This window comes from Corvus brachyrhynchos, unplaced genomic scaffold (genome assembly GCF_000691975.1).
Source record: "Corvus brachyrhynchos isolate BGI_N302 unplaced genomic scaffold, ASM69197v1 scaffold5, whole genome shotgun sequence".
Taxonomy (NCBI): domain Eukaryota; kingdom Metazoa; phylum Chordata; class Aves; order Passeriformes; family Corvidae; genus Corvus; species Corvus brachyrhynchos.
In genome coordinates this window covers 9,945,288-9,960,563 of record NW_008238321.1, presented here as the reverse complement: position 1 = coordinate 9,960,563, position 15,276 = coordinate 9,945,288, and the positions used below count along the sequence as shown (strand labels likewise).

The following is a 15,276-nucleotide window of genomic DNA, read 5'->3' as shown; positions in this document are numbered from 1 at the left end:
TTCCTGCTGCAGCATGAAAGAAAGAGCCCCTGTGCATTCTGGCCATGAACACCAAGCAGCCCACATGGTCCTGGTGCTCTGTTCCACAGATGTCAGGTGGATTGCAGCCTTTGGAGTTGCTTTATGCTTTGGGCACTAGACAACCTCCAATTTATGGTAACCCAAAATCCTTCTGACCCTATTTTATCTGAGCAGAAATAAAAGCACTCATTAAAGAATTTGTTCTCAGGTTCAAAGCTGTGAAAAGATGGTAGAAGAAACCCAAAATAGCATAAATAAAATGAAGTACAGCATTCGGAACTGGCTAACCTTGATTTGTCACAAGTTACAAACCAATGCCGTAACTCACTTTCAGTGAGCAGTTTGCCAAATAGGCCAAATGTATTGAATCCCACACAACTCCACTCCCAGAGCCAGGTATCTTGGACCATGGAAACTAGAGGGTAGTTGAATTATCCTGGATCAAGTCTTCCTAAAGAAGAAGTTGCAAGAAATTAATACTTCAAATTTTCTCAGTCTGGGAACTGAATTGTCTAGGGGATCAATCTGATGTTGGGATACAGACATTTGCTTCTCTGGTATTTGTGGCATTTGCTATATTTAGAATGCAAATATTGTACTACCCTGGGATGTTCCCCATTCCGTGATGCTCTCGAATCCAAATTGCAAAGAAGAGAGCAGCAACTGAATTCCATGAGAAGCCTATGGCAAAAAAAAAATCCTTTGCTCTCTCCCAGAAGAATATAAGTAAATAAATGTTGAATATATGCACGAGTGTGTGTGTCTGTGCCCGTGTGCACACACACAGAGAACATACACATAAAAGAATTTGCAACAGAGTGAAAAGTATGTAACTTAGAGAGATGATTCTATGAAATAAATGGAACACACAGATGGAAAGATAATTTGTGAGTGTACCACAGAGGGAACACATTGAAGTGGTTTTTTGTACCCCACCTAGCACAATGAATTTCATGGCGTTATACTTTGTCAAGGACTGCAGTGAAAGCCAAGCAATTTCAGTGCACATAATGAAAAAAAAGACCTATCCCAACATTTACAATCATCACAGCTGCTACAACAAACTTGAATGTGACCTTCAAGCCATCAGGGTACCTAAGCTGAGACTATGAAATATAAAGAAATAGATCTGTTTCAACAAACTTCCTTTGGGACAGGCTAAATAATAAATGGATGACAACTGTAACTAAAAGCCAGCAGGAACTCTCTGCATCAGGCTTTGTCCATCCATAGAAAGGAAACCCCAAACTCCAAACCTCCTGAGATACATTTTATTCATGCCATAAACCAGTCAGGATCAATGAGACACATAAGTGGGGGAAATGGCACTAAACAGAAATAAAATACAAAATTATTAAATGCAAAGCAAAGGACCAAAATAGTGCCTGCAAGGAGAAATGAGCTGGAGAGTCAAGTGTCTCATGACAGGATAAAATCTTCTTGGCAAGTGTGGATCTGAAGGCATGATTTGCAAATAAATATTTACAACTCAAATAAAATTTCAACACTTGACTGAGAAAACATGAGGCTGGGCATGGAAGGGAAGGAATGCAGACAAGAGAAAAAACTATCTGGGGTTATGGAGGGGCTTTATCTGACTACAGCAAAAATCTTTGGGAGATAAAGGTCATTTATTCCTTGGACAAAAGGATTTGCAAGCAGAAAATAAGAAAAGGGAAACCTGCTTGCTCCCAGGTTTTAAAACCATCTTAAATTATACATTTCAAAAGGTACCCTAAGAATTACCACTCCTTATTTAAAAGCAGGAGCATTTCTACATTCAAAATACCCACTTAGAGGCCAAATGGCAGGACACCATGTTTCTGGGAGTTGAAAGGCAGCTACTACTGCACTTAAAGTGAGCACAGCAAAAGCAGCCCCATAATGGTGGAGTCAGCTTCAAGTATGAAATGCAGCCACTGAAACATGATGTAATTAATTCTTAGGCTTGAGGAAATGTGCAGAGAGCCACTGTAACCTGCCCTCACATGACTGCACAAAGACAGGTGTTTTATTTCACCTACAGCAATGAAATTATCCACCCTGCACCTACAAATAAATGGAAAGATGACAGGATTCACTCAGTGAGGATGGGTAAATTGCATTCACCATGGACTGCATTTAAAATTGGACATTTTCTATACCTGCAGCAATTAATTCACCATGAAATATTTCCTATCTGAATACTGGGAATACTACAATAATGCAGTCTGGGTATCTAACACAATGCAACAAACACCAATTTTTAGTGGCCCCATCTGTGAAAAAAAACCACAAGAAGCGAGAGAGGGAGAGAAAATATATCCATGCTAATCAAAAGGTCTCGTTGATTGCAGAAACTGAGCTTGCTAGGTAAGGTAGAGCAGTCACTGGTCCAGAGAACATGTAAATTAATTTGAAAAGCACTTAGCACTACACTAGAATCAAACAGAAGTACAACCATAATATTCAGCTTGTATGTATGACCAAAGCTAGCAACAAAAACACAGTCTTTTCCACTTGGGACTTCAAATCCTTTTAGCAAAGTCCTGTCTCTGCATCAAATATTCATCTTCTGAAATGCGCTATCAGATGATAATGGACACATGGCCAACCCTGACAGCTCACAGGGCTGGCTGATTTTAGGTACCTCTAGTTCCACCAGCACCAACACTAAAATCACCTCAAGGCTGCAAAGCCTGTGACCCTGTCCCTTCAGTTCCTCACCACAAGGTTACAGGCAGCTGCAGAAAGCTCTGCCTAAAGAGCCAAGGAATATGTGCCTTGTCCTGACATTTATTTCCCTCCTACATTCCTTCTCTTTTGTATTTTGGATTCTTCCTTGTAGCTTGCAGGTTCATCACATCAGTTACCCCAGACACCCCTCCACTGCATCCTTGTAGGGAATGGGATGAATAAGTTGGATGTGCCTCTTACATCTCTTTAGAAATTCTCCTGCTCTGTGTTTTAGAAATAGCTCTGCCTGCTCGCCTGCACTGGGAACCTTTCAAAACTCTTCATCCTGCTTCCCCACAAGAGAGAAGACAAAACACTTCTCATAATTATTCCTCTATTTTGTCTTGGAGCAATCAGGCTGAATATTTTGGGGCAGAGTAAATTTCCATCAGCTGTACTCTCCTAAATGTCAGTGTGATGTTTGTTTATGGGACACTGAACTCAGCCCATGAAATAGGGAGTGAACACCAGCAGTGCTCATACAGACACCCAACAGCCATCACACAGGGTAAACAAAGATTACTTTTATACTCTGCTGCTTAAGAATTAATCATTTAAGGGTAAAATCTACTCAGTTCCTTTGCTAGTTTTTCTGCTTTCTATGACACCCACTGGAAATACAGATGATCTCAAAATTGTTAGTCTGAGAGCACAGTGTCATTTCCTTCAGATCAGGATGGAACAATGCTGCAGCTTTTAGAGACAAGCCCTACTGAGAAACAAGCTTTACATAGAGTAATGTCTGTTAATTATCAAAAAGAAAGGAATATTTTATGGAGAAGGAAGATATGCACATGGACATTGGAAACAAACTCATAAAAAAGTTATGTCTTTGCTGAAGTTAATTATCTGTCAAAGTTTCCATTATAAACTCACCACTGAAGAACCAACAGCAAATCCATAAGCTAGCACACGCCCCAGGTGCCACAAAGGCCTGCAGAGCTTTGCTGCGGGGACGAGGGAGTTTGAAAGGAGCAGAATGAATGAATCATTAGCAGCTACCACCCCATGATACGTGTGGCAGGGCACTGGCTAACAAAGGTGGAAGGCACAGTCCAAGCAAGACTTTTTATTATTTTACTGGAGCTGGATTTACTTTCTATCACCTGCCTTGAGGAATGTAATACAAGATCAGACAAAGCCTTCACAGGCAAGGGGTTCTGCTGAGAGATATTTCCAGGCTCACGACAAGGAGAGGATTTGCATAGCTTTGGTGGGTAACGGAGGCCTCCCGAGGTTTTCATTCACAGAACACTTATGCATAATGTTTCTCAATTGCATTTCTGACTCAGCGCCTTTCTGCTCAATCCTGTCCCCTTTTCTCTCAGCTCACTTCATTCAGTCACTCAGTGATTTTGTCATGTCCGCTCTCTTTCATGTGGAAGCACCAGAGTACTCTGAACACAGAGCTGCAAAAGAAAGTAGAAAATACCAGCTCCACAGAGAAGCCCTTTCCCATAAACTCACCATTAAGATGCGCCTGTAGCTGTCTCTGTCGATGCCCCAGAGCTTCAGGTCTGTCTTGGCCTTGACGGTGGCAGCCCGGGGGGTTCCATAGATCAGCGCCAGCTCCCCGAAGCTGCCTCCTTCTCCAATGCTGGTCACCCACTCTCCGTTGACATAAACCTACCACGGCACAAGACAAAAGAAGCAAAAGCAGTTTGGGGACTTAGCTGGAGCTCTCCTCCTGCTGCCAGTTACCCAAAAGGCTGTTAGCAAGTTCCTTTCTAATTGTCAGTGTTGGGGACACAGAAGGAAAACACGAGCGTGACACTTCCGACAGTTGGTCCCCAAAGAGGGGAACAACCTGCTCTGTGGACAGAATTTCAAGTTGTCTTGCTTCAGTACAATGACTTTATTTACTCTCCAGGTTTTCAGCTCCCATGGTTAGCTGGCATCATGTTTTCCCCCTTGTGTTCAAGGCTCAGGCAGTCAACAAGCAGAACTGTCACAACTTTGGCTTTTTATTAACACTGTCAGACTGGAAAGGAAGGAGATTTGTTGATATGTGTAATGAGCACTGCTGAAATGTGCCATGGCCATGAAACGAAAAACAGCCAAAACAAGGAAATCTCTTTTGAAAAGGAACTTTTTTTTTTGTTCTTGCCCTAAGCCTAGTGCTTCCAAAACCCATTTAAATTTTACAGATTGTCTCCCTCAGTGAAGATGACTAAGGACTTTTGACTTGAGAAGCTCTGTGCAGAATTACCCTTTGCTTCTAACACCAGCTCTAGAGAACTCAGGAGGCAGTGTTTGACCCACAACCTATTAAGGAACTATATTTTCTTGGAACATGGTATGGACTGATACCACTATTGCCATATTTTTCCTGGACGATTTTTAATTTGAGAAGAATTCCTACACTCGATGCTATGTGAACCCTTCCCTGGAGGAAGGGGACTCGAGCAGGTGTTTTCTGCTGGGCAGCATTTTCCTCACTATTTATTCACAGACAGTGCAGCTCATGAGCCATAACAGTGCATGCAAAGGCTGCTGTGGACTGGGCATTCTGCAGCTTGCTGTAAACTACACAATAAACCCTTTTAATTCTGTTACTGTGCCTGTGAGTTTGGAGGGCAGGAAAGGCTGGGTGCATTTACCCAGGGCAGAATATATCCCAACCTGTTACAGACCAGTAACAGCTGAAATCAATCAGTGTTAATTTCATTTGCTTGGAAGTTCTGTGAAGAAAAATAATATGAAAAAAAAGGGCAGGTATTCTCATCTTAATCAGAAAAGTATTGCAAAGGCAAAGACCATAACCTGACACCAATTACTGAGAAATAAACTAGCAGGTTTTTAAAAAATGCTTAAATTGGAGCTGTGCTCAAGCTGTGCATGAGAGAAGATGGTGACCAAAATAAATGAACTGGGGTCAAAACTCAACAACCTGTCACTATTGATTTTAATTCTATCTTCATTTTATGGTGAAAAGGCTTATTACAAAATACAGCTGGAATCAATCCCAATTTGTCTTCACAATATTCAATTAAGATTTTCTCCAACTCCTACTGAGGTCAGTGAAATGCTGGGTCAGTAGGAGATGGATGAGGCCACGGAGCAGTTCAGCTGATCAAGAGACCTCTTGGGTATCAGCTGAAAAGGAGCAGCTGAACTCCAGGCGATGTGGAGGCTCCTGGTGCTCCAGGAACATCTGAGGATCAAGGGGCTTAAAAATAAAGGGTAAAAATAACCCCAAACAGGCAGGTGGTTGCAGACTGCCAAGAAAAAGCTCGAGCCACTAAAGCTATAGCTTCATTTCATCACCATGACAGAATGAATGTCACCCAGGAGAATATCACACAAGAGAACAGCAACAGCCTTCCCTTTCAAACTTTCACACTCACCACAGAAAGAAAATCTCATAGAACATTAAATCTACTTCTGATTCTCCTCATGGCGAAAAAAATGAAAGCAAAAAAAGAAGTTTAAAAAAGCCAGGCAAACCCAAGCAGTTTCCTGGTGAAACAAGTGGGTAGTTCCATGGCTTCTTTTTTTTTTTTTTTTTGTGAGACGAGCAGGAGAAATGGATGAATAAAATGAGGATTCTGAAAGGCTTGTAACATAGTGAGGATGCATGAACTTTTCTAAACTCTATTAGCTCATTGCAAAATTGTCCAGATGCATATTTGACCATAGGGCTACTATCCTTCTGTGGGAATTTCACTGCATGGTCTCACAGGGTTTGCTACACTACAGTAATTTGTGTGTCCTCAGTAAAAAGTCGCAAGGATGGTGGGGAAAATCTAATAATTCCAATGAGTTTGGGGTCACACCCTGAATGTCAACTGACATGGTACCCTTGACTCTTTTTCAGCACCCCAAAAATACATGTGTATGTGTAGAGTACATGCTCTTCTTTTGAACAGCACAGATTTTGTTACTGCAGAAGGGTCTGCATTATAAGCAGGAAATAAACTTATTCCAACACACATTTTTTAAGCAACATGGTGACATTTCTTGTTAAAGCAGTGTGCAGAATGTCACTGCAGCCCAGAGAAGGGAATTATGCTGGTAAAACTCAAGACTGAGCAAGTGAAGGATGGACATTTAATGCTGCAGTTGTTATTTAGAGAGGCTGCTACTGAACTGCTCTAAGACTCCTTTAATTTTGCTGTCTTGCTTGACAAGACTGTACAAAACATGTTTGACACCTCCCCTTAAACAGTTTATGCAAATGGTCATTCCTCCACCCCAAGGGTGTCAGGTCTAAAGTGCTCTGACGTGAAACCAAATCACTGATCTGACAGTCTTTGGGTCCAGCATTCACTCCTCCAATAAAAATGTCATTTAAAATATCAGTCTCTGAAAGAGAAAATCGTTTGAGAATAAGTTTTTTCTAGAAGCAAAACCATTGGACTTCATTCTCTGCAAAGGCCTAAGTCAACACTCAACTTGTGGGTTCGTGATGAAGTTAAAGTGCACTGATGGCACACTACAAAGCCATCCTGCCCTTTAACAGAGTTCAGCTCCACTAAATCCCTTTAAAATAGATTTTTTAAAAAGAAGTGGAAAGGAAAGAAGTTCTGTTTGTAAGGTGTGGGAAGCAAAGCTATTTTAGGCTCAGAACAGCTTATGAAAGTCAATTTTATATGGCAGCAGCTCAGATGATCTCCCTATTTATCCTAAAAAATGCTGGGCTGAGGTTTTGGCTCAGCCAGTTTTAGGCATTTGTGAACTCTCACCAAAGTGGTGAGTACATGAATGAATTATTCCTAATTGTCACTTGACCTGCCAGTCACAGATCCATAACAGCTGGAATGTTCTTTCATGCAGCTGAAGAGGAGAAGCAGAAGTGCAGATGCCCAAATATGACCAACACATCAGGACCATCTACTTTCCACAGAGCAAAAGTACTTTCGATTTCTATAGTTTTCCATCATCTAATATGAGCACTGCAACTTCTGGGGGCTTGAGAATCACACAGTTTGGTTCATTTCATTATCTTTTTAGGAGGCAAATGGGCATGGGCATGGGCACTAGCTGTGGGAGAAGATGCAGAGTCACACAACGTTCAGTGCCACAGGAATGAATCTGGGCCTCCCTCATCTCCAGGTTCTTTCTCTGGAGATGCAGAAAGGAACCTTGCCATGAGCATTTCACCTTGAAGGCAGGATATGAACATCTATCTCTGAGCTTCATTGGAGTGAATTTATCTTTCCTTTAATTTTGTATTACTGATTTCAAGTTAACTTCTCGTTTGGTTGGGGGTTTTTTGCTGCCACTTTGTGATCTCTGTGGACAATGTAATTTGTTCCAGGCATGACAATTCTTATGTCTTGAATCCCCTCCCTTGGGTCTGTTTGTAATAATTTGTGCTTCGTTCTTGTCAAGGCTTTGTTATCCAAAAATGAAGATGAGTTTTATTTATTCTTGGAAAAACAAAGAAGCCTTAGACATGGAGGGTATTTATATGTGGGTAGTTTCCTCAAATGAAGACAGTGCTTTAAAACCAGTTTGAATTTGAACATATGAGCTTGGAGACTGACTTAAGAATCCTTAAAAGTTCAAGCTGAAAAACTCCAAACTTTAAAATGTTCTGCTTCAAATTTCAAAAGGCAACCTTCCAAATTTAGAAAAATCATTGAAGATGGAAGAATTCAAACCAGAAGCAATCTATGGAATCTAACCATGAAATATAACTAGTTTTAAAATCCAACAGTATTCTCACATAAAACGCTGTGTCATTTTCATCTTTGTATACACAAATTAGACAGTTTGTGTATACACATAAGGGCTTCAGGAAGATTTGACCTACAATCAATAGATAATTTTATTCATTGTCCACAATATTCATGTATATCTTCACATAGAGATTTATACAGTAAATACAGAAATTTAAGGAAAAAACACTGAAAAGCTTTTATTCTGATTTTCACCGTAGTACAGCTTGGCTGCTGTTGTCTTACAAGAAGAAAACCTGAGAATGCCTGTAGAGAAAGTTGCTGTGACATTAAACAGAATAGGAAGTTTCTGGGTCTAAAAAAAAAATACATCTGTTAGAAAAGGGCAGTGGATGGTTCTTTTTAAAGTAAAAAATGTGAGGCTATGAGATTAAAATAACAAACAGGAAGTCACTTTATACTTAGAAATATGGATTAGAGATTTTTGCAAGTCACATTTTAGCAGGTACTTTCAACATCTTTACTGGAAACTATAATTTAAGCTCTGCCAGCTCCTTTTTGGCACACACTCCCATTTGTCTGAGCAGGAAAGCTTCCAGTAGACAATTGACCTCTAAGACTTCAAAGTTTGTGCCATCATCTACCTCGTGCACACTGCACCCATCTGCAGGGATGGGCCATGAGGTAACAATTCTCCTCAACCCCGATGTGCTAAGGAGGAAGACTGTGACTGATAATACAATAATGCCAGCTTTGGCCAAAGTGTACCTGGTGTGTAGGATACAGTACAAGAGAGGGAAACGCCAGGTTTTCAAAGGCCTACCTCTTCCTCATTCTAAAATCCTTCTTTTACATATGAAAGTTGTGCCCTTCCCTTGTCCCACAGAAGGAAAATGTACAGATAACTTTATTCTGTGGTAACGGGGCTCGTTCATTCCCCAGGAAAATGTAAGAGTTGAGAATGAAGTGTTATTATATTAAAAAAATGTTTTATGGCGCTTCTAATTTGACTCAGATTATTTTGTAAGGGAAAATATTAGAAAGTTCTTACTTAGTCTTTGGGGTGCCTGTGCCAAAACTCCTTTTAAATGCTGCAGTTTTTTAAATTCAAAACACCACACACTGTTATTCTCACTTTGTTGGTGGTTTCTGTTTGGTTTTGGTTGCTTGGTTGATAGATCTTATTGGGGGTTTTTTTCAGTTTTGTCATGACTTTCTTCCATGGGTAGGGATTTTATGATGACCCTTGCGACCTCCTTTACGCCTGTCTTTGCCTGTGTATGGAAAATCTGGGTGCTTATCAGAGTAAACTGCTCCTTGAATCCACCTTTCCCGGTATTCCTGACACTTCCAAGCAGATCAGGGAATGGCAGCAGAGACCCTGGCCAGGGGTTAAAGCCTCCATGCACATGCCAACACCAGCTGAACCAGGCAGAAAATGGCTCGAGGCTCTAAGTCTCGGGGTCAATTGTCTCCACTCCAAGTCGCTTTTTTTCTTGGAGAAGCATGGAAGCATGCCAAAAAAGTATCTGGCAAGGCTTAAATGAAAGCAGCTCGCTTACTAGTGGCCTGGAGTCTCCTCAGACAACAAGGATTTTAGCAGCTCTGCCCAGAAAGTGGCAGAACTCCTCTAGGGAGCACCACGTACGGGGTGATGGTGCATGCCCAGGAGCTCTGGGAGCTGCTGCCTTACACAGGAGCAGCTCACTCTGCACTGGTGCCCTGGTACAGACTTTCCTCTGAGGGGAAAACTGGGATCACCTCCCTGCAGCTTCCCAGCAGGGCAGTTAATGCGGGGAAGTTCCAGGGTGTAGCTCCTGCATGAGCAAACGCCTTCCACGGCACCTTGCACTGGAATTCAGGGGGTGTTTTGGCTGAAGTTTTAGGAAAAGCTTAGGAAGGAGAAAGAACCAAGCTGAGCAGATGGAGAGAGCAGTGGAAAGGTGCCTCAGGAGGCACCTTAGGGGGTGCTGAAGTGGGGCAGCAGGAGAGCTGGTCACAGAAGAGTTTGGCCGGACACAGATGGTCAGAAGCTGCGCTGGTCTCTGGACAGGCACAGTCCAGATTACATTTTCAAGTCTTGTTAGGAAGTATTTGTCCCACAGGTGATGTCTGTACGTGTCTCTGGGAGGTGTCAGGGTGACACTGTGGTGGATCTGTCCATTTTGATCTGTCCTAGCAGCTATAGGCTGATTTTAGGAGACGAGGGAGTGATAATGCTCATGAAATCAAAGTTGCAATCTACTCTATTTTGTCACTGTTTTTTAAGATGTGCATATAGAATATTAACTCATGCAATTAACTGCAAGGGTTTTGCAGACTGCTTTCTGGTGTCATTCACTCCCTCACTATCCCTGAGCCAAACACTGCAGAAAGCTTTCCTAAAGGTGTTGAGAGAGGACACATTATTTTTAAAGAGGATTAATCTATAACTTCAACATGTGCATTTGCATGTTTGTGGGTCTGATTCAAAGCCAGTGAACTCATTTAGCTCCCTATCGGTCCCAAGTCAATTATTTTAAAACTAAATTTTAACACTGTTCTATAAATATTACCCTTTTATTTTCTGGCCCCGTGGATGTGGCAGTGTTTGCTATTGAGAGGGTTGTCTGATAGGAACAGTGAGTCAGACGGATTTCCTGAGGAGCAACTTCCAGAGGCAGAGGCAGCATGTGAGGTTTCTCAATTCCCAACAATACCAATTAGATGGTCTCCTGACACAAACAGACCGCTAAAAAAAAAATAACTTTCACTAAAATAACTCTGTGCCTCCTGACTGGATTTAAAATAAATCACCTTCTTCTTTAAATATGCCAAACCGAATTCATGTGGGCATCTGAAGAGCAAAGCTGCTAATGAGCAAGTCTGTCCTACCCAACAACTGTGGGTACATAAGATGTGTGTAGGAACTTGCAGCAAAACTGCAAAAGGGTGAGTTTCATAGAGGAGAGAAATGATAAGAGGTGAATAGTTTATGATTTGGAAGGCAGGTTCAGAAAGAAGCTTCTTTTCAAAGACTTGCTGATTAAACCACTGCATACTCCTGTAAACATTTTGTGGTCTAACAGATCACTTTACTCTTATAATAACCCCTGCTTTATTAATATGCTGCATTGTTCTTATATTTGGACCTAATTTTAAAAGCAAATTAAGGTTTCTAAGATGAAACTCACTGCCTGAGGCTGTATCTCAATTTGTGAAAAAAAACCAAAACAAAACAAAAAAAACAAAAACAAACAAAACAAAACCAAACAACACATGAGCTAAGCTAACTGATTAAAGAAAATATTTTCTTTATGGTTGATCTGAACCCTCAGGTGCATTCCAGCATGGTGGCCTGCTCTGCCAAAGACTGCACACCTCCAGGCGTGGTTAGGGCTCTGAAGATAATGTCATTTGCTTGGTTTTGATACCATTTTCCTGCTTGGAATGGACAAATAAGCTAGGATGTAACACATGCCAAATTTAAAATTAAGAACAAATAACACAACAAAAGCAAAGTAATGAAACCAATCCTGTGAAATCTAGTTCAAGAAGAAAAGAGACAGACCCGCAGCACATGGCTGGCTCAAGCTCTCTGCCAAAGCACACAATTTTATTCTGTAGCTTCAAAATAAATATTACACTGCAAGAGCATACTTACATCCACCTCGCCTTGGTCAATCACATAGAAGTTGTCTCCCTCATCACCTGGACACAAAACACAAAAGGTGATTGTTTCCTGAAGGTCTGCCAAGCTATTCAATAACTTCCTGTCCCTGTATTTAATCCTGTACATATTTGCACAGGTTTGTACATCAGATTACTTACAGAGAGATTAATTTTTTGAAACATCCTTGCCTATTTGCCTTCACAAATCAGTGTCACTATGACTTCTTGCTATTAATACCTTTCAATTGCATTAATTTATCTCTTTTGATTGATTCAATACTTCATTCAGGGTAAACACTCAAGAGGTTTTAATATGGCCTGTGGGTAATGAAGTCCTCCACAACGTGCTGCAGGCATGCAGGTAAATTGCCAAGTGTGATAACTCTGATACAGCACAATGAGGTGTTGAATATTCCCAACAACCATAAAAAATATTTTCCATCTCTAGTTACTCTCAGCTCGCCTGTGCCACCCTTATGCATCCTGAGCTGGGGTTTACTGCCTGGCTATCTTCAGTTAGGGAATGAACATTTTAATTTGAAGTGCTGTTTATCTACATTTAACTGCAGCACTTTGAAACCCTGGAGGTCCACCAGAGTGGAGTCCTCTGCACGTGTATCAAGGGACCTGCATCGATGAATTTGTCATATAGCTGCACACTCAGAGGCCTTTGGAATATGGTTATTCTTCCCATTAAGCAAAGAGGGTGAAATCTCAGAGGGAGAGATGCGAATTATAGGACCTTAGCAAACATACAGGAGAAAAAATGGCAGGAAGAATTACCCTGTTGTATGACTGTTTCTCCTGCGATGTGCGTGACGGGGAACATGGCATCGAATATGTCACTGGATAAAAAAAAGAAACATTTATTAATAAATCAGACCTATTTCTTATCTAGCCAGTAGACCTACCTTCATTGTTTATTTAGCTTTTGTTAACAGATTTTGCAGAAAAAGGAAAGGAAAACATTAGCTGTAACTGGAAAGTGAACCCCTGCTCGGCAAGAAATCAAAATAACTTGTTAGGCACAAGCTGTGGTTTAAAACTAAGTGAGACCATGACTCGGTGTGTGCTATTTTGAAAGAACTCCTGAATTATACGGAGAAAGATGCCTCTTACAGCAGTGCACAAACTGGTCAGCCTGATACTGTGTTGTCTAAGCAGAGAGATTTCAGATTTTCAGCTGTGACGGGTTTGTGGCCCAGCAGTGACTGCCAGATGCCCAAACAGGAGCTCTCCTCTTCTGAACATCTGGCCTTGCATTTACAAGCAAAACCTGTTCCACAGTACAGAGCACATTTGGAAAGGTAGTTGGCTCTAAATTAATGTAGCATAAGAGCTGGCAGGAGATTGCACTCACAGTGCAGAAGAGGCCAAAGTCTGAAAATCTCAGCAAGTTACTCGTGAGAAGGGAATCTGAGCGATGCTACAGAAGGAGGGAAGCTGCAGAGGAGCCTCGTGCTCATTAATCACAGCTGAATTACACACCTTTCCACGTCTCCAGCTCACTGTCACATCGCCTTAAAAGGCCAGGCAGAGCAGTAGGGATGGGAACACACCCTGCACCAACACTTCGGGCAACGTGCCCAAACCCAGTCCTTTGTTTATTGAGGGAGACAGCAGGCTCCGTGGAGCCAGGGCTTCCTTTCCCCACATCAGATTTTGGGGAACTTATTTTCAGAAGCATGAACCACATCAAGACGGGCGCTCCCCACCTCTCTTCCCCTTCCTATGCATCAGTCTCAAGGGCTAAAGGAAATAGCTCCCCAACAAAAACAAAAGGCAGCAAGAGGGGATTGTTAACTGCTCTCTTCCCTGGTCTGGCCTAGGAATGGTCCATCCAGGGACCACTGACGACAGTGGTGAGATGAAACACTTCAGTCTGGAGTGGAGAAAGGACCTCACACACACAACAACACAAACAGGGAAGAAACCAAAAATTTTCATCAAAATAGGCAGAAGATCAGCCACCAAACCCATGAAACCTATGCTACATTTCAATGCCTTATATGGGAAATGCATATTGTAAAATCCCATTATTAGCTTATTTCCTGTTCAACTGTTCCAGACTTTATTCAGGCTCAGTTCTAGGAAATGTTTCACTCCTAAGTTCAAATTGCTCATGTCTTTCCTCTTCATCAGTCTGAATGTTTTTGCTCAGGATCACAGCTCTGCGTCAGCACCACTGGTAGGAGAACTGGGAGATTTCAAACCAGGCACCTCCCGCAGCACCTGCAAGGGATGCTCAGCCCATGGCCTATATATAACAAAATGATATATTTTACTCCTGTTGTTTCATCAGGTCCACTCCATGCTATTCCTACTCACACTCAGGAAACACCTCCACCATGGATACAAAGCCTGCTCCAAGGCATCCAGGAGAAGCTTCTTCCTCACCTCATTCTGAGCACCAATGCAAAGATCTACAATAAATTCTTTTGAAAAGCCTATGGACCTTATTCTTAAATCCCCTAAGCTCGTTTTTGTGATCTTACATAGCTTCAGCATTTCTCCAGTTCAAGGGACTTCTCTGCTGGCAGAAACCATCTGCCTGGTACAGACAAATCTCTGGAGCTGGTCCCTGTGCCAATGCTCCAGCTGGAACTGGGAGCTGAGGTTCCAGTGGGATGGGGAAACTGCCACACTGGTGGGTGTTGAACTGGAACAGCCACCGAGGGACTCTGTGTCCATGAGGGAAGTGCAGTTGTCCTTCAGCAGCTCTGGGACTGGGAATTCAGTGTGACAGGGGCTCGTTTGCCTCCCTCTGGTTTCCCCTTGGCTGTGCTGGGGCACCTCACTGAGCTCTGAGAACAGCTCTGCAGCCTGCAGAACATTTACTGAGGAAAAGGCACCCTGTGAGGCAGCCTTCAATGTGATACATCCAAAAATAGGTACAACACAGTGCATATCAATAACCAAACCAAAATGTGCTGTTTGAGCAAACTGGGAAACTTTTCCCTTTTTTAAATAGAAATACAGAGGACATAACTACCCGCAGATTCACCCTTTCATCCTTGTTTTAATCCTCTATTTTATTTATAACTTAACAATTGACTGTACAAACAGTGCCTAATAAATTATGTATAGCACTGCACCCTTCTCCAAAATGTTCCTCATTTTATTTCTACATCACCTTTTAGTTTTATCAAAAAAAAAAAAAAACCCAACTCTTTAAAACTCACAGACTAAAACTTTCAGCTGACAGTGTAATAAACCCAAAGTCTATCAGCAGCAACAGCAGATTTACCCTGATACTCTGCTGTGT

The 15,276-nt window shown here is 41.8% G+C and overlaps 1 protein-coding gene across 1 annotated transcript in view; it reads right to left on the bottom strand.

Annotated features, from left to right (window-relative positions):
- PRKAR1B (protein kinase cAMP-dependent type I regulatory subunit beta) overlaps positions 1-15,276 on the bottom strand; it is a 92,600-nt gene that overhangs the window by 28,134 nt on the left and 49,190 nt on the right. The window contains exons 4-6 of the mRNA XM_008633489.2: positions 12,795-12,856; positions 12,004-12,050; positions 4,204-4,362 (exon numbers count right to left, since the gene is read on the bottom strand). Coding sequence (XP_008631711.1) covers positions 4,204-4,362; positions 12,004-12,050; positions 12,795-12,856 — 268 coding nt within the window. The remainder of the gene's footprint in view (positions 1-4,203; positions 4,363-12,003; positions 12,051-12,794; positions 12,857-15,276) is intronic.